Here is a 21,229-nt window from a genome sequence, read left to right as displayed (position 1 = left end):
CCCGTTGGTCCACAGCTGTCAAACGTCTGGTTCAAAATACTACTAAAACATTACATATTGTGTCACCTACACTTTAAGGCTGTGTTGTTGTTGTTGGGTTTTTTTTTTTTTTTTTTTTATCAAATCTAAGTATTTACTGCTGGATGATTACAAGTGATGATTTGTGTGATTTTCCTGCAGAAAACTACAGACTCCAGAGTGCCTATGAGAAAAATCTTATCATCAAAATGGTTCTTGTGAGTGGCTTTTTTTTTAAGCATGGCTCAACTGCCCCCACAATTTATCATATTGCTGTTTTCTAATACTTCTTTCCTCCTCAGTTTCAGTTTGTAAATTCTTATCTCAGCCTTTTTTACATCGGATTCTACCTCAAAGATATGGAGCGTCTGAAAGAGGTACAAAGTGTTGCAACTCCATTTCTAACGCTTCTTTATCACCTCCACCAACTGCTGTCTGTCCCACTCATTGCTTATAAATGCTTAATTTCCTGTATTAAAATGTTTTCTACATCTTTCTAACTATTCACCCATTTTTCTGTCTCTGGAAGAAGCCAGTTATCTTGTTGTTGTGGGCAAATTAATAATGTCAGTAATTAAACTGTGAGAATAAAGAAAACCATAAAAGTAGCCTTTATAATTCTTCTGTTATGTTTAAATTAATGGAATTAAATGGCTGAAATCTGGAAAAATGAACAAAAACATCAGAATCTAAAACAATTTAAATGTGCTTGGAATATAATTATAGATGTAAAATACAGGATAGTTATACTTCTGCTCACATTAAATGGCATCACACTTTAAAGAACTGTTCAGCTTCGTTTAATGTGATTTGCATGTGAAACATAACAATTATACCTGTGTTTTGTTACACTTTTTTAATACATTTATCAGTTAGATGTTGTTTGATTTTCACTCAAGAACAGTACAAACATGAAAATTTGTTAAATTCTATCACTGTTTTCTTGGTCAGATGCTGGCCACTCTGCTTATCATACGCCAGTTCCTCCAAAATGTGAAGGAGGTGCTGCAGCCTTACCTGTATGAACGCCACAAGCTGGGTGAACTCACGCTACGAGCCGTGTGGGACCTGCTGATCTCAGTGCTGCTAAATATGCCAGACTAGCAGCCGGAAAAGCCCAGGCCTCACCGACCAACCAGGCCATGCCAGGACCTGGGCTGAGGGGGACCAGGCCCGGTCTGGGACATACAGAAAAAAGGTCTGATTACTTATACTCTCATTCTGTTATATAAACATGGGGCCTGCGTAACCAGGAAGTTAAGATGAAAACTTTAAGCTCATACTGATAAATGCAGGAGAGTCATCAAGCAACTCTCAAGCAGCCAGGAAATATGGTGCAACAGAGTGTAATATTCAAAAATGGTGAACCCAAAAAGACAGTCTTAACAATCTTAACAGAAATGCCTACTGTGTTCCTATAAATGGCCACTTCTTAGTATGATTGACAGGAGCATGTATCAGCATTCACAGTTAACACAGTCACAGCATTAGTGACTGAACAGGTGAAAATGAAAAGTATACATTTTACATTATATGTGCACCATGTGAATCATCATTCAGCAATAACACCCTGAAACGTGTGTCTGCTCATCTTCTCAGGGAAAAAAAATGTTTGAATGGAGGATGCGGGGTGCCTGATGATGAGGAAGGAGGTGAGAAGGATGAGGCCGACAGCGGGAGGTTCAGTGAAGGAGAGACTGAAGAGGACAGTCTGATCGACTGCGGTTTGAAGCTGCGGAAAGTCAGCTTCATAGAGAAGGTGACATTAATGTGATTATACTGTATTCTCACTGCTTTAAAGAAAATGTCCTGTCACTATAAAACTGTTTTGTGTGTGCTTAAGGTGGAACGAAAACCTTTGTGCAGTGGCCCCTTAATGGAAAACAGTTTCCTGGAAGAGGGGAGCCCCACAATGGTAGAAAAAGGGATGGACCCTGCCTCTGTGTTTGAGCTGTGTGATGATGATGACGATAATGGGATCCATGATGTGAAGGAGGCGGGTGGGGGAGTGGCGAGTGCGGCTGAGGGAACGAATACTGTGGCTGTTGCTGCCCCATTACCTTTTGTGTCTGAAAGCAGTTCATCATTACAACACAGGAGGAGAGGAAGGAGTGCAGAAAGGGCAGAGCCAAAAACAAAAAGGGAATCATGGATGGACCCCCCCGAAGAGAGGGAAAGCACTACTCTCACACAGGCTGAGATCGAGAGCTGCATGCAGACGTATGAGGTAATAAAGATGCTATAACTCACAGATCATAAAGCTCTGACAAGATCCAAAAACCTTTATTTACATTGTTATTTCATCAGTATATTTGTATCTTGCACTTTGGTTCAAAATGCACAGCAGGTAGCTCAGTGGATAGGTCTAAATACTGTTAGTAGCCCATCTCCTGAGTTCAATTTGCAGCTATGCTGCCTTTGTCCTTGGATAAGACACATGATGCATTTCATCCTAGTTCATCTAGCTGTAAATGGGTCCTGGCCTTGGCTTGGGAAGTGACATGTGATGGATTGGTTCCCCATATGAGGGAGTCATAGACTCTCAACTGCTTCAGTCTATGGAACCTAAGGGCTCTTTATCTTTGCTCCTAATTTCTAAACATGATCTTTAATTCTGATTGATTACCCATGATTGTGACCAGTCATCTTCAATTTTGAACTTTGATCTTTGAGTCTAGCCAAGGAAGTTATGTTTTCATTGCCGTCTGTCAGTAGTATATTCCTGAACTTCATCCTTTGATCCAGATCAGTCATCTTTGAGTTTGAACCTAGCCAATATGACGGAGGCCAGCAGGAGTTACTGTACATATGGTAGTCACTAGGCCTCACTCCCTCGACAGTCAAGGGTTTCTCTGACCACACAGGGCAGAGCCCGGATTTTAGCCAACTGGACTGCCTCCCATGCCAGAGATTGTGAGTTTGCGTCCCGAGGGGAACAATCAGGAGGAGTCAAAAACACAACGCAGAGAAATCCGCTACAACCAGAAGGATATGTTTTCTTTTTTCTGTCTATTGGCAGAATATCCCTTATAGTGGTTCCTTTGATCCTATAATCATTTAAAATTTGGTGCAAATCCAGATCATATCATTGATCTTTGATATTGAGCTCTTGGTTCCTGAATAATTTGATTCTGGTTCTAGCATTCATATTTGATTGTGATCCTGATTCCTTTCCTAATCAGGATGGTTGTTTTTAGGATCACAATTAAAGATCAAAGGCTATAACAAGATCAAAGGAATCCATATTGAGGATAAAAAGTAAGATCCACATCGTAATCTGGACTTGCACCAAAATTTTATAAACTCCACCTTGATCCGTGGCCTACCTTGCTACTGAAGTACAGTGAAATCTGTTGACCTCCTTTTGAGATATCAAAGACCAATGACATAAAGGAAGATCCATCCCATTTTTCATTGGTGTCAGATCCACACCAAAATGTAACCAGTTCTTTCTTCACTTAAGGCCTAGCATTCTTACACATTTTATTGAAATCATTCCTTTGCTTTTGACATTCTGCTGACAAACAAATAAACACACAGCAACAAAAACACCACAGAGGAAATAACGTGAACTCTGCATGAGGACTTAAACATTAGATCCTTTATTCTATTAAAGTTGGAGCTCCTGCAGTGTTGCTTTATAAAATGTGTCTACAAAACTGCAGTTCCATTGCTGTCAAGTAGTCGAGTTCAAGTTAGCGTTTATTTGGCACAGCTCTTGTCTCACAAACATTTTATTCCTCTCAGGACACCTTCCAGGACTACCAGGAGATGTTTGTCCAGTTTGGATATGTGGTGCTTTTCTCCTCAGCCTTCCCGCTAGCTGCCATGTGCGCCCTCATCAACAACATCATCGAGATCCGCAGTGATGCCTTTAAGCTCTGCACCGGTCTCCAGAGGCCTTTTGGAACCAGAGTGGAGAGCATTGGCCAGTGGCAGGTCAGAAGTACACAGTTTGCACTTACACACTGGTCTTTGAAAGGCTGGCTGAACTGACAAAAGTATTATGGAACATCAAAGATAAAAGCTATTCTTTTTATGTTGGTGATGCTCCCGTGCAGACAGCAATGGAAGCCATGGGTCTGATTGCCATCATAGTGAACTGTTACCTGATTGGCCAGTGTGGACAGCTGCAGCGTCTCTTCCCTTGGCTTAGCCCTGAGATTGCCATCATCTCCATTGTCATTCTCGAGGTACCAAAGCTCATTTGTGCTACAGGAAAAACTTGAGAATAAGAGCTGGGCACCAGTATTGTAGCACCAGTATTGTAACATCACTTTTTCTTGTAACCAAACTTCTGTTTGTATTCTACGTTGACAGTGTGCCTCATTTTCAGCCTGCACCATTGAGTGATAAGACTTTGTTGGGGAGGGATGTTGTACTGACATGATTTTTGTAGCCAATGCTGTGATGTTTGCAGAATCATTGGATACCCTGATCACAGCACTTGCGAAGCTGAGTGAGGAATCGGAGCATCTGGGTTTGTGGTTTAAATGGCTCAAGACTTTAGGGCCCTGTCCCACTGGCGTTTAGGAGGATTTGCGGATGGAATGCGCACAAAGTGTCCCACATCCGCCAAACAACCGCAATAACCACGTAACATTCCTGTATGAGTTGGCCGCCATCCGAACACGTCCGTGATCATCCGCAGAGGCACGCATGTCCGCAGCCAGGATTTTTGAGCGGCTCAAAAATCCTGCTCATCCATCCTCATCCGCATCACTGCCTGAACACATACTGAAGACATACGCAGGACATACACAACCAACGCGCCGCATATCCCCTGTCATCTGCTGATATCTGCAACCAACAGGTTGGCGCGGCCTGGCGGCGGACTGGGACAGCGTGAAAACAGATATGACGCGTGCCCAGCACGGCCACATCACGGTCACAAATGATATGTCGCGCATGCAGACAGAGTGGGCACGGATGGAGCGAGTGCATCACGGCCGCTGTGCCCCTCATGGGGGCACCTCCGCGGTCGCCTTTGCTTCTGTTCCCTGTTATATCCGCTTTTCTTCCTCATGTATTCGCTGATCCACCCCGGGACATTTGTCATTTCCGCCCACCTTTGTTGCAGACGCTCAGCTTTTGTCTCCTCATTTCATGCGCAAATCCTCCTAAACACCAGTGGGACAGGGCCCTAAGATCCAGGATTTCACTGACTTCCTGCCTTTTGAAGTGTGCCTGTATGCAGTGACAGTGTCGACATTCAGTTATCCAGGTAGTAGCATTCATGTCTCCATCTGTAAGCTCACAGGATGCCTGAAAAGAGCTTATGGAGTCATAAGATGGCTGGACGCGGGTGTTTGGTGATGCCAATACCTTTGCAGGAGAATGAAGGTCCAAGTCTTTAGGGTCCTGGGCCCAGTTTCATAAAGTAGTCTAATCTTGTTTAGTGGACTAAACTCACTTCGCCGACTCATCTCTTGACATTAGCCATTGCACAAAGCCCTTAGTCTGCTAAAGTTTCGATACTATGTGGATTTGCGGCAATAAGATTAATGATGGGTATTGATAAGATTTATCAATCGATTCACTTATCGAGCCGATTCTTTATTGATTCCCTTATCGATGCCTCTTGTGAATTTTCTGTGTACTAAAAGTAGGCTTTACATGTTTCTATGTCAGCAACATTTTATTGAGTCATAGTAAATAAATATGAAATTGGATTCTTGATCTCTGGACATTAACAAAAAGAAAAGAAAGAAATATAACAAAATAAACAAAATACATGGTGCCTAAAGGCATAGGCAGAAGCAACGCTTATCAATGCCTACACTCCTGTATAAAGTTAAATCACACCAGGCATATATGCCTGATCGTAGACGTTTATATCCAGACACAATCTGAACAACAACAGCACATAGCTGCAGATAAAAGAAGTCAAATATTTATCCAGACAGCACCCAAAACAAACTAAAAAAAAAAAAACCCACAAAAAACAAAGGCTCCAGTATAAGAGCATATACATATAACACAACTCAACCACATTCTTCAAATACATATCTAGAAAATACCATTTCTTTGTAGAAATATTTGAACTGGTTGATATCTGGACATCGCTTAAGTTTCTCCAGTAAATTATTTCATTTTCTTGGGCCACAAATGGAGACACAAAAGCACCTCCTAGTCGTCCTAAGACCAGCAATTTTAAAATAATACGAAGCCCTTAAATTATACATTCCTTCTCTCTGCATAAAATATTCTTGAATTCTGAAAGGTAATTGTTTATTTTTCGCTTTATGCATCAACTGAACAGTCTTAAATGAAATCAGATCATAAAGTTTTAATATCTTTGATTTAATAAAAAATGGATTGGTATGATCTTGGAACCCTGAATTGTGAATTATTCTTAATGCTCTTTTTTGAAGGATGAATAATAATTGTAATGTAGTTTTATAGTTATTACCCCAAGAAAAACTACATATATTTGCAGCAGTTATACCATATTTTTATGCATAAAGACATCCCCCTTATAAATTAGTGTTTGTTTTTGGATACATTAAAGATAAAACTAAGTGGCAGTTGAAGTCAGTTTTTTCCTATCAAAAGTAAATTTTGTGGATGTCATTGTCTTTGTATTTATTTCTCACAACAGAGGAAAGGTGGCCCAAAAAATTGTTATTAGTTAGAAGACTACCCTGTCCAACTGATGAGCATGTGTTATGTCTTCTCCAGACTATCAGCTATTTGATGACATGACTCGTGTGTGTCACATGCACCTGGGGCACAGTGAATCAGTCTAGAAAGTGATTTACTAAGCCCCAATATCAAGTGGATGACAAATATTACTTGTTGAAACTTATACATTTATTTTTCCATTAATTATTTCTATAATTTGTGTATATAAACAACTGTTTTCACGTCTGAACAGAAATTATGACAGTTGTATTTATATTAGTTTCTAAATGACTTATATCACTATATAAGACACTCACACATCACATAGCTGGTTTTCTGGATTATAGTTTGTATATGCATCAGCATATATTTAATAATTTTTAAGAAATCTTTATAATCATGTTTTTTCATTATATTCTAGGTGCCCTGGACACTAATTCACGAGGCACAGTGAATCAAAAATTTTAAAATCAATTTTAAACACCTGTAAATTACACTTGGGAAGACATAAATAACACAGCCTTATAAACAATAACTTGTTGTATTAAATCCACAATAGAATGACCTAAACCTCTGCATAATGTGTTTATGCTGCCACAAAACAACATTTCTGATCCACTGTACTCCAGCTTCCGCTATTGTTTATTATAATGTTTGGAAAGAAGTGTCATTTGATTTAAAACGGTGATTCGCTCTGAAGTTATTAATTCTAACCGTAATCTGCGCGGCTCTTTGGAGCTGTGAATGGTAAATGGACTGCATTTATATAGCGCTTTTCCATCTGCATCAGATGCTCAAAGCGCTTTACAATTATGCCTCACATTCACCCCAATGTTAGGGTGCTGCCATACAAGGCGCTCACTACACACCGGGAGCAATAGGGGATTAAAGGCCTTGCCCTTGATTTTCCAGTCAGGCGGGGATTTGAACCCATGATCTTCTGGACTCAAGCCCAACACCTTAACCACTAGACCATCACCTCCAGCTGTGCACTTAGTCCCACAAAACAGAGGATATTATTATTATTATTATTACTATTTCTATTACCTGATGGACAACTTCAGTTTACGCACCAGCTGGTGCTCACGCCAGAACATCATTGTGTAAAACTCAGGAGTGGAATGGAGGACGATTGACATTTCTTGCTCACAACATGACAAGAGTCCCAGTTCGTGACTTTATTCCACACAAAGGTGACCCGCGATTGACATCTTTAAATGGCTTTGAGAGGGGTTAATGAAGACATTGCGGACTTGCCGCTGGGTTGAAGTGCTGCTTCGTTGCTTCATGCTTCAAGAAGACCAGCTGCAGTCCGCAGTCAACGTAGAGAAACTATCATTTCCTGATAAACACCCTTAAAAACAACGGCCGCTCCGGTGTCCAGAACTGGAGGACCAATAAGGGAATCGTTACGCATAAAGGCTATTGATGTCGTCATTTTTGTTGTGGTAGAAATGTGCTTTCTCGCGTCTGTCCGTGGTGCATTCAGTGTGCATTGGAAAAAAAATCGATGTAAGCAGGCAGCGACCGATCCATCGCGATTCAGCCCGTCAATTGAATCAGTGCACACTGAATGAATTGATGCACTCGCATCATGCATGTTTGTATCTAGATACTGAATCGTATCGATTAATCTCCACATGCCTAGTCAGCATTGAAGAATGTGGAGTTTGAGTCACGCAGATAAAATCCTAACCAAGCCTGTGTAAGCTGTATCCTGGAACATCTAGCTCCTGGGTTCTCATGCTCCAGCATAGTAGAACTATTTGGAATGTGTTCCTGATACAAATGTATTTACATTTAATTAAAGTTTCTAATAACCGTTCATATGTTGAAAAGTCTAAATGGCTGTCTTCGTGTTTCTCCCACTACTTGGAACAAAACATTTAGAAACCACATTCAGACACCAAATCTTTGAGCCGTGCACCTCGAGGATATTGATATTTAAAGGTAAATAGCCTGCACTGCTATCTGGGCCTGAAAAATAACTCAGGATTATCAGGAGGACAATATCACGCCCCACATTTATTTGGAGAAGAGTCTGAAGTGTTTTGCCCATTTAAAATTTTTATTTTTTTTAAAAACTTTTTCTTGTCTCTGCAGCACTTTGCCATCCTTCTGAAGTACATCATTCACGTGGCCATCCCTGATATTCCTACATGGGTTAGAGAGGAAATGGCCAAACTTGATTATCAGCGGAGGGAAGCCTTTAAGGTAAAGGATGGGAAAATGTGGCAGGTGGGGGCACAGATGATGTAGATGTCCATTGTAACATATGCTGACATACGTTATAATGGACATCTATAGCTGAAACTATGGCTGGGATGATAAATGCATCTCTTGATAGTATATGTATCATGATAACTGGGTGCCAATTCAAAACATATCACATAAGAAATGTGTTTTTACAAATATTGCAATTTAATATTCCAGTATATTGTGATTTGTTTGCCTTTTGTAACATTAGACCAAGGGGAAAAGTTAAATAATATAAATGCATATCACATTTTAGAGTTTTTTGTGGGGTTTTTTTACCGGGAGAACTATAATGCCTACTTAGATACATCCATCTTCAACTGCTTATCTGGGATCAGGTCGGGGGCAACAGCTCCAGCAGGGGACCCAAACTTCCAGGGCCACATTAACCACCTCTGACTGGGGGTTCCCGATGTGTTCCTAGGCCAATGTGAAGATACAGTTGTGTTAAAAAAGTTTACATACCGTGGCAGAATTTTTGTTTTTTTGGCCTTTTTCCGAGAATATGAATGATAACATAAAAACTTTTTCACTCACGGTTTGTGGTTGGGTGAAGCCATTTATTGTCAAACAAATGTATTTACTCTTTTTAAATCATAATGACAACAGAAACTACCGAAATGACCCTGATCAAAAGTTTACATACCCCTGTTCTTAATAAAGGATTATTAAGTTGATATTCCCGTACAGACCGAGCAACCGACATTAATAATTTGTTATGTGGCTGTTCAGAGCTTTGCATTTTGTATCACTAGTTATACAGCTTCATGTTGAAGTGGTATAGAGGAGGATTTTGCCAGAAGGCAATTGATCTGTTTTGGTGAAAGAATATCGTTGTCCGCTCTACTCCACTATGAAGCTAAAGGCCCCTTCACACATAGTGCATATACGTACAGTTCAGAGTTAGGGTTAGCTCTACCACTGTGAGTGGTAGAGCTAACCCTAACCCTCGCACAAGTGAACCATGAAACATCACGCAGGCGGGCAGGCATGCACGCCGCTGATGTGGAGGAAACCAAAATAAAAAACAGCTGTATAATTAGAGCTTGTGTATCACTGGGTTGCTATAAATAATACATAAAAGGGGGCGTAATACAGAACCCCACAGTTAAAAAAAAAAAAATGCCACTCACGGGATTTGAACCCGCACACTCTGATTACCAAACTTAAACATTACCACTGCGCTACAATCACTGTCTTGTAACAGGAGCATGAAATGGCTAAAATCAAAAGCAGATAAACGTATTTTCTAAAAAAGAAAAATGCTGTGATAATTGACCAAATGGCGTTTGGTACGATGTATTTCTGCTGATACGTGAATGAAAGTGGCGTATTTGTTGCAATGTTGGGTTGTCCTGGTCCTGTGCACGCCCTCACGGCCCAGACAGACTGACTGTCCATTTTGATGTTTTTATGTATTTCCACACAAGCGCGCGCACACACACGTTTCCGTCAAAACATGGGACGTGTGCTGCAGCTGTGATGTCCACAACCATGAGATGTCTCAACAGCTGTGGGCAGCCAGCCACGCCCCCTGTCCTGTCAGCACACAGACCAAGATGTAACTCTGTGATCAGATGAGAGATTCCTCGCCTGCCGGGGGAGGAGGGGCAACTCGGTAACTTCACACTCGTGGGGCACTTAGACAAATTTCACATCCACCTTCACGATGATTGTCTGCTGGCAGTTGTCGTGTTAATAGTGTGAATGGCCACACATTTTCTAAGTGCCATGTGAGCAGTGTTAGATGTTTGTGTGTGGCACCTGGAATTTGGCCGACACCTGCCATGAGAGGGTTTGATGGGCTCTTATAGCGCACACTCTGTCTTTCAGCCACTGGTGTGCGCAAATAGTTGTAGCAACAGGTGTATGAGGCAGCTACCATGTTTTGTATACGATTCCTGCTTCATGTGCACTATGCGCAAATCAAACAAATTCGCACTATGTGTGAAGGGGCCCTAAGAGTCGTGATGCAAAATGCAAAATTTGCAGTATACACAATTTCTCCACAGAAGCCTATAACTTCTTCCGGGTTGTCTGGGTGTCTTTCCTCACGCTTTCCTTCTTTCACAGTTACTTTTTGAGAACTGTCTACTCCATACAGATTTACCATTGAGTGCCATACTGTTTGTATTTCTGCGTAATTGGTGTAAATAAAGTCCAAGACATATTCAGTGGCAGATTCACCATCAGAGAGCCTCGTCCACAAACTACCACAAAAGACTCCAAGCTGTCATTGATGTTAAAGGGGGCAACACACGGTATTAAGAACAGGGGGATGTAGACTTTTGAGCACAACTGTATCTCCACACTGGCCTGGGAACACATCGGGATTCTCCAGTCAAAGGTCGTTAATGTAGCCTGGGAACAGGAAGTCCATCGTCTCCTCACTCATGAACAAGACCCCGAGGTACTTGAACTCCTTCACTTGGGGCAAGACCTCATTCCCTACCCAAAGTAGGCAATCCATCGGTTTCCTGCTGAGACCCTCGGATTTAGAAGTGCTGTTCGTCATCCCAGCCACTCCACACTCAGCTGTGAACTGACCCAGTGAGTGCTGGAGGTCTCAGGCCGATGAAGCCAACAGGACCGCATTTATGGAGACTCCCTGAAATGTCAATGTGTCTTTAACTCCGGACACGGCTCCATGAATAGTGGTAAAAAAATAGTTGATTAGAGCTGGGCTGTCTGCTTAGTTGGTGTATCACCATGTCAGCCAAGGAGCATCATGCAATTATTTTTTCCATGCTCAAAGTGAAAATTGGATGCTGTGTTGTGCCTCTGTTCCTGAAGCATACCATTCATACAGATGAGCGGACTGCTTTGAGCAGAACTGTGCCAAGGCTGCTTGCCTACCCCACCTCAGTCCACCACTCAATGAGCCATATGATTGGCTCACGACCAGGCCACACACCTCAAACTTTAAACATATCAGTAAAGACTCTCCCCATCCTTAATTCTTGCACTGTCTGGATGCTGCTTTGTTAAGTAAATTGTCATCAGAGCTCAGTTTGATCTTTGGGGAAATTCCTCATGGTCCACCATTCTTTTTCTTTAATGCATGTTTGAAACAGATGATGTGCCTTCTGCTAATTGTTTCAGCCAGCAAGTGAATTTGAATTATATACATTCTGAACTTTAAATATCTATTCTTGCATTGTAAAATATCTTGTGTATCAATATTTTTCCCCACCCCTATCTGAATCAATCTAGAGGCTCATTTACGCACACATTTTTGGATCAGAGGAGTTGCTCTAAGTTGGATTAAAAGCTACTTACAAAACCGGAAGCAGTTTGTTAAACTCGGGGACTACGTTCCTCATATCTGGACATCATTTGTGGGCTTCCCCAGGGTTCTGTGTTGCGCCCAAAATGATTTATTTTATACATTAATGATTTATGCAAAGTTTCAGATCTGGTTAAAGCTGTTCTCTTTACAGATGACACAAACCTGTTTTGCTCAGGAGAAAATCTGCAACAATTATCTGATTTAGGAACTGAAATTATAAAGTTAAAGAGATGGTTTGATATTAACAAATTATCATTAAATTGGTCTAAAACTAAATTAAATTCATGTTATTTGGAAATTATAAAAAAAAGTGATGCAAATTCAGATAAATATACAAGGGGTAAACATAGAACGTGTCAAAGAGAGTAAGTTTTTAGGTGTCATTATTGATGAAAAAATTAATTGGAAAGCTCATATTCAACATATTCAAATGAAGGTATCAAAGAGTATTGCAGTATTAAATAAAGCAAAGCATGTTCTTGATGGCAGAGCAGAGCACTAGTACATACTTTGTATTGTTCATTGGTTGCACCCTACCTGACTTACTGTGCTGAAGTTTGGGGCAACAATTATAAAACTACATTGCAACCATTATTCATTCTTCAAAAAAGAGCATTAAGGACAGTTCATAATGTAGGTTATCGAGACCACACCAAGCCATTGTTCATTAAATCTCAAATATTAAGACTTCATGATATGATTTTGTTCAAGACTGTTCAATTAATGCACAAAGTGAAAAATAAACAAGTGCCATTTAGAATTCAAGAATATTTTACTGAGAGAGAGGGAAAATATAATTTACGGGGCTTGTATCATTTTAAAATTGCTGGTGCTCGGACGACCAGGAAAGGTTTCTGTGTCTCCATATGTGCCCCTAGACTATGGAATAACCTGACGGATGAACTCAAACGTATGGAAGCCCGTTTGCGCCACTTGAAAAAGTTTTTTTGATTAATTGCGAGATAGTATCTCACAATCCTGACTTATCTCACAATTCTGAGTTACTATCTCGCAATTCTGACTTATCTCACAATTCTGACTTATCTCGCAATTCTGAGTTACTATTACATGGAATGATAACCATTGTTTTGTGTACATTTTTATAATAATAATAATAATTCTGATGATGATTAGGATACTCTGAATAAATTAATATATTATATACAGACATAATACATATACAATGACGCTAATTTCAACAGGGTCCTCAAACGTTCCACAGTGATTCAAGCTGCATATTCATTTATAACGTCAATGAATAAAATTAAAATCATTTAAACAAATAAACACTAAAACAAACACCATCGTGTGATGAAACGTCATAAAATAAACATGATAATATCAGACGCTTCGTTCCTACTGAACAAAACCAGCCAATTAGTGCTCGTAAATATGAACATATTCTGTTCACTCCCACATATCTGGAGACGTGAGATAGAATAAGGATCATACTGATTTGTGTACGTTTTTGTTGCGCAAACTGTGTATCTGTGCTGTTAAATGTGAGTTTAAAGGCAACGAGGTTCAAATGCGCGTTCCCGCGAAGGGGGTGCTTTTCACGGCAGGGGTGCTGAATCCGGCACAACACGTCTCAAGCGATGCCTTGCTCGTAAATCTACGCCACCACCATCCATGAGTCTTCTTAACAGACGGACAGTTTCTCTGTCCGTGGTTATGCCAGCCATCCAGCACTTCTGGTGCATCCATCTGTAGCCGTGTTGTTGACCCAACATCTGTAGCTGCTGATGGATGAACTCCGCCACCTCGACAACATCCGTTTTATTTCGCCTGTGCCAGAGATGGTTCCTTGCCAAAGTTCTTTGTAAAGTTCGGAGGCTTATTTCAGTGTCATCCTCCTCATGTAATAGTGTCCAAATCTCACTGTTTGTGAAACCACACCAAAAATAGCTTTCAATAATCGAATGGAATGACCATGTAGCTGTAGGGGGCAATGCATTTCGTAACATAAAGTATCTCAGAATTGCGAGATAAGTCAGAATTGCGAGGTAGTAACTAAGAATTGCGAGATAGTAACTAAGAATTGTGAGATAATAAGTCAGAATTGCGAGATAGTAACTCAGAATTGTGAGATAAGCCATAATTGCGAGATAGTAACTCAGAATTGTGAGATAAGTCAGAATTGTGAGATACTATCTCGCAATTAATCAAAAAAACTTTTTTTCAAGTGGCGCAAACAGGGTTCCATACAAACGATGTCCAAATATCAATCAGTTTAAAAATCAATATAAAGACATGATGTTTTCAAGATATGTATCTGTTGAGGAAGGATGAGTTTTGTGTGTAGCCAAGTTGTAATTGTAAATTTGCTTGGTAGCATTCAGATTCTGTCCTTTAAGTTGAAGAGATTGAAGTGGTTGAAAATGGGAGTGGGAATAGTTGGGTTTTATTTATTTTTTTCACTCCTTTCTGATGACTAGATCATTTTACTTTTGGTTAAAGGGGTAGGCGTTAAAAGGCTTTGCTTCTGCCTATACCCTTTCAGACACACGGATGCATTGTCAATCCATTTTCTTTTTTGTTGTAAGTTTGTTTGTTGTTTTGGATTATGCGTGTGCTGCTGAATAAATTCATTCATTCAGCAAAAGGGCATGAAAAAGACCATGGTCACTGGAGGAATAATTTGACAACAGTTTTATACGTATATAATTTTGTCATGAATTGTTTCATGACTGGCGGCTTAGTGGTTAGCACTGTTGCCTCACAGCAAGAAGGTCATAGGATCGAATCCCACCTCTGGCCTTTCTGAGTGGAGTTTGGATGTTCTCCCCGTGTTTGTGTGGGTTCCCTTCGGGTGCTCCGGGTTCCTCCCAAATCCAAAGACATGCAGGTTAGGTGGATTGGAAACTAATTGTCCATAGATGTGTGTGTAGGTGTGACTGTGTTTGTTTGTCTATATGTGGCCCTGCGACAGACTGGTGTCCTGTCCAGGGTGTACCCCGCCTCGCGCCCTGTGACTGCTGGGATAGGCTCCAGCCCCCCTTGGAGTAAGCAGTTTAAGATGAGTGAGTGTTTCATGGCTGCACAGGCCATCACAGTCTACACCACTGTTATGATTTCAGAAGGACTGAACCAAGAAAATCCAGACAGAGGCCAGCAGGAGTAAAAAGTAAAGTTTATTTTGTTGTGTGGGCCGCTGAAGAGGAGGTACTGCTGGCCCACCACCACCAGAGGGCGCCCTGCTTGGAGTGCGGGCTCCAAGCACGAGAGGGCGCCAGACCTAGAAGTGACAGCTGTCATTCATCCCCTGCAGCAGCTGTCACTCGTTCATCATCACCACCATAAAAGCTGACTGCAACTCCACCTCCTCGCCGAGAAATCGACTACCAGTACCAAGGTAATTTCTCTGCTGACTAACACTGTGTGTGTAATAACTTGAACTTCTATTGCAGCCGTTTTCCTGGAGTGTTGCCTTATCTAGAGGATTGGCGTTTGGTGTGACAGCGACGGCTTTGCCTCACACCCCATCTCAGATAAGTGGTTGACCAGGAGCTGCACGAGTGTGTGTGATTTGGAGGTGCTCCCTCCTGTGTTTGGACTGTGAATTACTGAGTGTGCGGACTCACACATCATATCTCTGCTTTCTGCCAGCAGTACCAGGGTCGACAGCCGAAGACAGAGGCCACCTGGGGACTCGGCGGCTCCGGTGTTCTTCAGACCGTTGGTGGTGGAAGCCGTGTGGGACGCGGCTTCTCTCTCGTCAGGGGTCTTCTATCTTCGAACCTGCCCACACGTCACCTGGTGTTTATTGACTGAAGATTACTGCACGTTTCGTTGTGTATTATCACAACATTAAATTACCTTTTGGCTTACTCATTGTCCGTTCATTTGCGCCCCCTGTTGTGGGTCCGTGCTACGACACCTTCCCAACATATTTACTGAAACTGAAGTTGATAATGAGAGTCCAAAACAGAGTAACAATCTAAATGATCATAAACAAAGGAGGAGATTTGTGTACCAGCAGCACAGGGACACAGGGAGAGGAGCAAACATAGAACTAACTCCTAGCATACAGGACCCGGGGAACCACAATAACCCAGCAATGTGAGGGCAGAACAGTGACAAACTTAAATAGTGACATGTAATGAGATGACAAGTGATAGGTGAGGTGATTTTGATGAGGAACACCAGGTGACAGGAGCATGCCTACAAACACACACAGAGAGACAGAGTGAAACATCAAACCACAAAGAATCCTGGGGTGAGTGGCACCTAAAACAAACCGTAATTACCAAACTAAAAGGGAATGAAAAACTGACTGAAAACAAAACCAAGGAACAATGGCTGAAAACTAAAGTGAAACTTAAGAAAGGCCAAAGTGTGGAAAAAAAAGGAAACCACAGCAACTGCTGCCTAAACCTTTTTTTTCTTCTTTTGCTGTAGAAACAGTTTCACAATGTCTCCAACCATTGGCATGTTTGATGTTGAAGCTTTCAAGGTGGTCTGCAGTCCCCTCTAGTGGACATCTTTCTTAATGACCGTGCCATTGTAAAGATTGTTGAAGTAGGGAGGGTAGGCAGGGACAGTTACAATGTTTGAAACGCACGGATAGATTTACATACATAAGTGCAACATCAGTAAGCCTACACGAATGTAACACCGATATCACACCGTTTTCTGTGCTACTGGACCAGTTCTAGGTTCTAAGGAGTGGGGAGCAGAATTGATTACACCAGAGACCGTTGTTTTAAATTCAAAAGGCTAACAATTTACTGTAAACAAGCATGAAAAATACCATACACTGAACAATCAAAAAGCACAAAACAAAAAACCAAACTATGTTCAAGAGCTCTTAACATTAAAGAAAGTATAATAAAAGGGAGTGTCTCCACCCTCTTTGTACCCTTTTGTTCAGCCAGTTTTCTAGTAAACTAAAATAAATTGGACTAAACCAGTCCTTTTGTTCCTAGGTTGCACTTATGTTAGAATCCTTATTTTGTTTCCTGGGCTGACTCTTCCCCTTTACTTTATGTGCAACACCTACAGCTTCGCAATCATATCAAAGTGAACACAGTCTTCTCAAATCACATTCAAAATCATAAATCCAACATGGAAAAGGAAAGTAATACACTTCCAATTCAAGTTCAGGTTCAGATATGAGTTCATGCATTCAGTGAAAAGTTTCAGTTCGGTTCAGTTCAAAGTTAATAGTTCAACCGGTCCTTAGTTCGGCTCAGTTCAAAATTAATTAACTCCGGATACTCTCACCACCCCGGCAAGAAGTCACCATGCACAGAGACTCCCCCTCTGGTGCAATGAAGATGATGGGTTGAAGGTCTGGATCTGGCTCGCCATCTTGAATCTCATCTGGGCACGTGCACGCCCGCACGTAGCAGATCAATCCTGGCTCCGACCGAGCTTCGAACCAGCAAGGAAAAAAAAAACCTGACCTGCGTAACAGGTCATGAACATAATAAATCTGTTTAAATCATCAAATTACACAAATAACTATTCCACAGTGAGTTGTAACATTACTGCGAGGTTTTTTCGAAAATGGCGGCGGAGCGGCCTCTTTGAAGTCACAGCTCCACTTCCCGCATTAACTACTGTACACATCTTTCAGAGCATTCACAGTCTTCGTAAATTCAAAATATTAACCGTGACCAGTTAATGACGGAATATCTCCTTGCAAACAGCTACGTTTTAACGTTAGCTCCTCACCAAAAAAAAAAAAAAGGAAGGCACAAAACTCACCAAAACCAGTGTGGCTTAGTTTTCGTGATTCCCCATCAGTTCCCGACCAGGTAAGTTATGTTTTTCATCCGCAAAGTCAAATTTTCACTCTCTTCCTGGTTATTAGTTGCTGCTCGTTCGTTCCGACGTGTCTTCTGCTCTCTCTCTCTCTCTCTCTCTCTCTCTCTCTCTCAGGTGCTGACTGAGCTTCACTCAGACGCCGTGCAGCATCGCTAATCCCTTAAAGGGCGGTGACAAATTTTTGGTCGTCGTACTTTTAATCTTAAACCCTAAATCATTGTTGTATGAACATTTTCTAATTAACTGATGAATTAATTTACATGAAATGGATCGTTTTATCTTTCAAACTCATTTATGGAGCTTTAAAATTATTTATTTATGCTGCTTCTAACTCATTCACTCAACTCATGTTTTAACATGGGTTACACGAAGAATACCTAATACTGCAACGTTCCTTTTGGAATTAAACTACTTATTTTACACATTTATGTCACAGAAGACACAAGCACAAATGCATCAGCAAACAAACTTCTGGGAAACACGGAAGTACATTGTGTGGAAATCTGTGTAATTGACAGTATTTAAATGACACCAGGCTGCTGCAGTACGAAAGCAAAAGAGACTCTTGGTGCACTATTGCACGTGTTAGTCAGGTAGAACTGCAGTGTGGTAACGGTTAGCTGGGCTGGTACTGATTCTAGTCATTGTGTTTTCCTTCCACTGCAGAAACATGAGCGGCAGGCACAGCAGCATTACCAACAGCTGCAGAGGAGGAAGAGGGAGGAAGAGGAGCGTCAGAGGCAGGCAGAGCACATGGCCCGTAGGGAAAGAGAGCGGGACGACAGCAAAGCTGACTCTTCTGGTGATTACCATCACGAGAAAAGTCACAGCAGCAAATCACGCCCCGCGGGTGGGGGTGGAGGGGGAGGAGTGGGAGGGAGCGGCGGGCCGGACAAGCCCAAGAGGCCCAGCTCTCTGTTGGCCAACAACAACGTGATGAAGCTGAAGCAGATCATCCCACTGCAGAGTAAGTTCTCCTCGGGGGCCCGCTCCCCTCAGTCACCCACGGGCAGCGAGCCCAAACTGCCCGGGTTCCTGAGCTTCAAATTCCTCAAGTCACCTGAGAACAAGAAGGATTGTGCTGCAGCTGGGGCGGCCACAGCACCTAATGCCATTTCATCATCTTCATCGTCATCAGGTAGCAGCTCTCAGGAGCGTTCTCAGTCACCCAGCAAAGCCTTCAACCCTGGAAAACTGTTTAATTTTGGGAAATCTGAGGGGGGGCCACCGTGTGTGAATGGCACTCAGCCACACAGGTCTGGCGAAGGATCGTCAAGGATTGATCAGATGTCTGAAAAGCAACCTTCCAGGTCTGACCTGAACGGTGTTCCAGATGAAATCCCTTCGCCTGGAGGAGATGGGTCTGAAAATGAACATTCAGCCGACTTGACCTCGGCTGGCCCTAAAGTCTAACAACTTAACAAAGAAAGACAGAGAAAAAACCCACAACAGCTTCAGTTACATATCAGCTGAAGAAGTGATGTTTACTGTGAGGAAGAGCCTGGCCAACACTGTGCTGTCACAGGCCCCCGGGTACCAGTACTAAAGGGTACTTGATGTAGAGAAGAAAATATGAGAGCTGTGATGGTTTGCTTTTTGTTTTTGCTGAGAGACAGAATACAGGCTTTACAAGAAAGACGTAAGCAATTCTAACATGGCCGAACACAAACATACACAAAATGATATCAAACCCTTTCTTGTCTGCAATACAATGAATGAAATGCATGAGCTGCGTTTCTAATATTTTTAAGCCTTTAATGCCGAAAGCTGCATTTCTTGAATTTGTTTCTAGGCAAAATCTTTTTCCCACTAGGACCCGTTGGCTTATTGTGGAGGGAAACCCTTTGGAATGAAAGGGCGACAGATTGCATATCAAAAAACTGATAGGTGTTGTTATCAGTCACAAGTGATCATTAGACAAGTCTTATTTCTTTTTTTTTTTTCCAGTTTTTTTTGGGGGGGAATCTTTCTACATTCAAGTAGAAAGATGAAAAAGCAATATCAGTGTTTGACAAACAGCAATTTTTTAATCACCGCACAAAAACTCCCTTAAAATAGTGTGTATCAGCAGCTTGATTTGGAAAGCAGAGGTGACGTCTGTGATTCTTCTCATCCTGAGGCTGTATCAGGTTTGTCATGTACCAGTATTTTTCATCAAGAAAGCAAAGTGAGAAGAAAGATGCGGAAAAAGCTGACCTCCCCATCAGAATCAGGGTATCTGGGTTTGTGATTGTCCTGGAGTTCAGTGACTTCCTGGACAGAAGTGAATCTGTATGTGGTGAATGAGTTGAACTTGTCGAGAGGTTCATGGATCTCGGCAGTGACATAGATGACTCTGGGTCCTCAGCCTTTTAGATCGAAGGACACCTGGGAAGAGCTTATGGATTCTTATATTTGCAGGTGAATGAAGGTCCAAGTCTTTAGAGTCGCAGTGCTTGGATGCTAACCAGTGGCCGAAGGCTACGACTGACTGGATGTCATTGAACCACGGTCTCTCTGGGAACCGCTGGAATGATTTTCTTTCAAACAAGTGGTTACTTAGGAAGACTGGAATGAGGAGTATCACACATTATGAGGGAGAATGGGCTTCGACATTTTGGCCATGTGGTGTGTTACTCTGGCATGATCCAAGAGGCAGGTGTCTCAGTGTTGAGGACCCCAGGAGCTAAACAACAGCATGGAAACGCCCATGTTTCAGGTGGCTGTGGCAGATAGATGATTATTTTCTCGAGGTTGTGATAGAACAGTTGCCTGGGTGGTTGCCATCTGGGACTCAAGACTATTCCCACACACTGGCAAGCATCAATTTATAAGATCTGCACTAAGTACTTCAGTCCTGTGCACAAACTAATGCATGTCTCTGCAGGAGAGACAGCAGACACCAGCTTCATTACATTATGCAAAAGCTGGATCTTTATTTCCTTCTTCAGTACATTCGAGCTTTTCACAAGTGTTAACTGATTATTTCAGTTTTTCAAATTATTTAAACTTTTTTTTTTTTTAAATGTGCATTGACTGTACAGTCCACCTGTGTGTATTTACAGTGCACCACAGTCAAGCATGCATGGTGTCGGTATTAGCGTGGCTTACACAAAAACTTATCAGAAAGACATGGAAATGATCAAAATAATTTGTTAGAATCACAGCAAACACAAAGCTGCACAGTGTTGTGAAAGCGGTCAGTTGCATCACTGGATTTAGAAACAAACAAAAACAAAAGGGGTAGTAATTTTTCCTAAGATACTTTATATGAGCTGTCAAACGTGTGTT

The 21,229-nt window shown here is 41.7% G+C and overlaps 1 protein-coding gene across 1 annotated transcript in view; it reads left to right on the top strand.

Moving 5' to 3' along the window:
• ano8b (anoctamin 8b) overlaps positions 1-19,525 on the top strand; it is a 216,655-nt gene extending 197,130 nt beyond the window's left edge. Inside the window, 10 exon segments of the mRNA XM_034180124.1 lie at positions 181-236; positions 321-395; positions 970-1,102; positions 1,105-1,216; positions 1,618-1,777; positions 1,862-2,245; positions 3,766-3,957; positions 4,080-4,211; positions 8,746-8,856; positions 18,626-19,525. Of these exon segments, the coding sequence (XP_034036015.1) occupies positions 181-236; positions 321-395; positions 970-1,102; positions 1,105-1,216; positions 1,618-1,777; positions 1,862-2,245; positions 3,766-3,957; positions 4,080-4,211; positions 8,746-8,856; positions 18,626-19,372 (2,102 nt within the window). The 3' untranslated portion in view covers positions 19,373-19,525.
• Positions 19,526-21,229: the final 1,704 nt, after the last annotated feature.

This window comes from Thalassophryne amazonica, chromosome 10, assembly GCF_902500255.1.
Source record: "Thalassophryne amazonica chromosome 10, fThaAma1.1, whole genome shotgun sequence".
In the NCBI taxonomy this organism is placed as follows: domain Eukaryota; kingdom Metazoa; phylum Chordata; class Actinopteri; order Batrachoidiformes; family Batrachoididae; genus Thalassophryne; species Thalassophryne amazonica.
The sequence above is the reverse complement of the archived record's forward strand: the minus strand, read 5'-3'. Positions and strand labels throughout refer to the sequence as shown.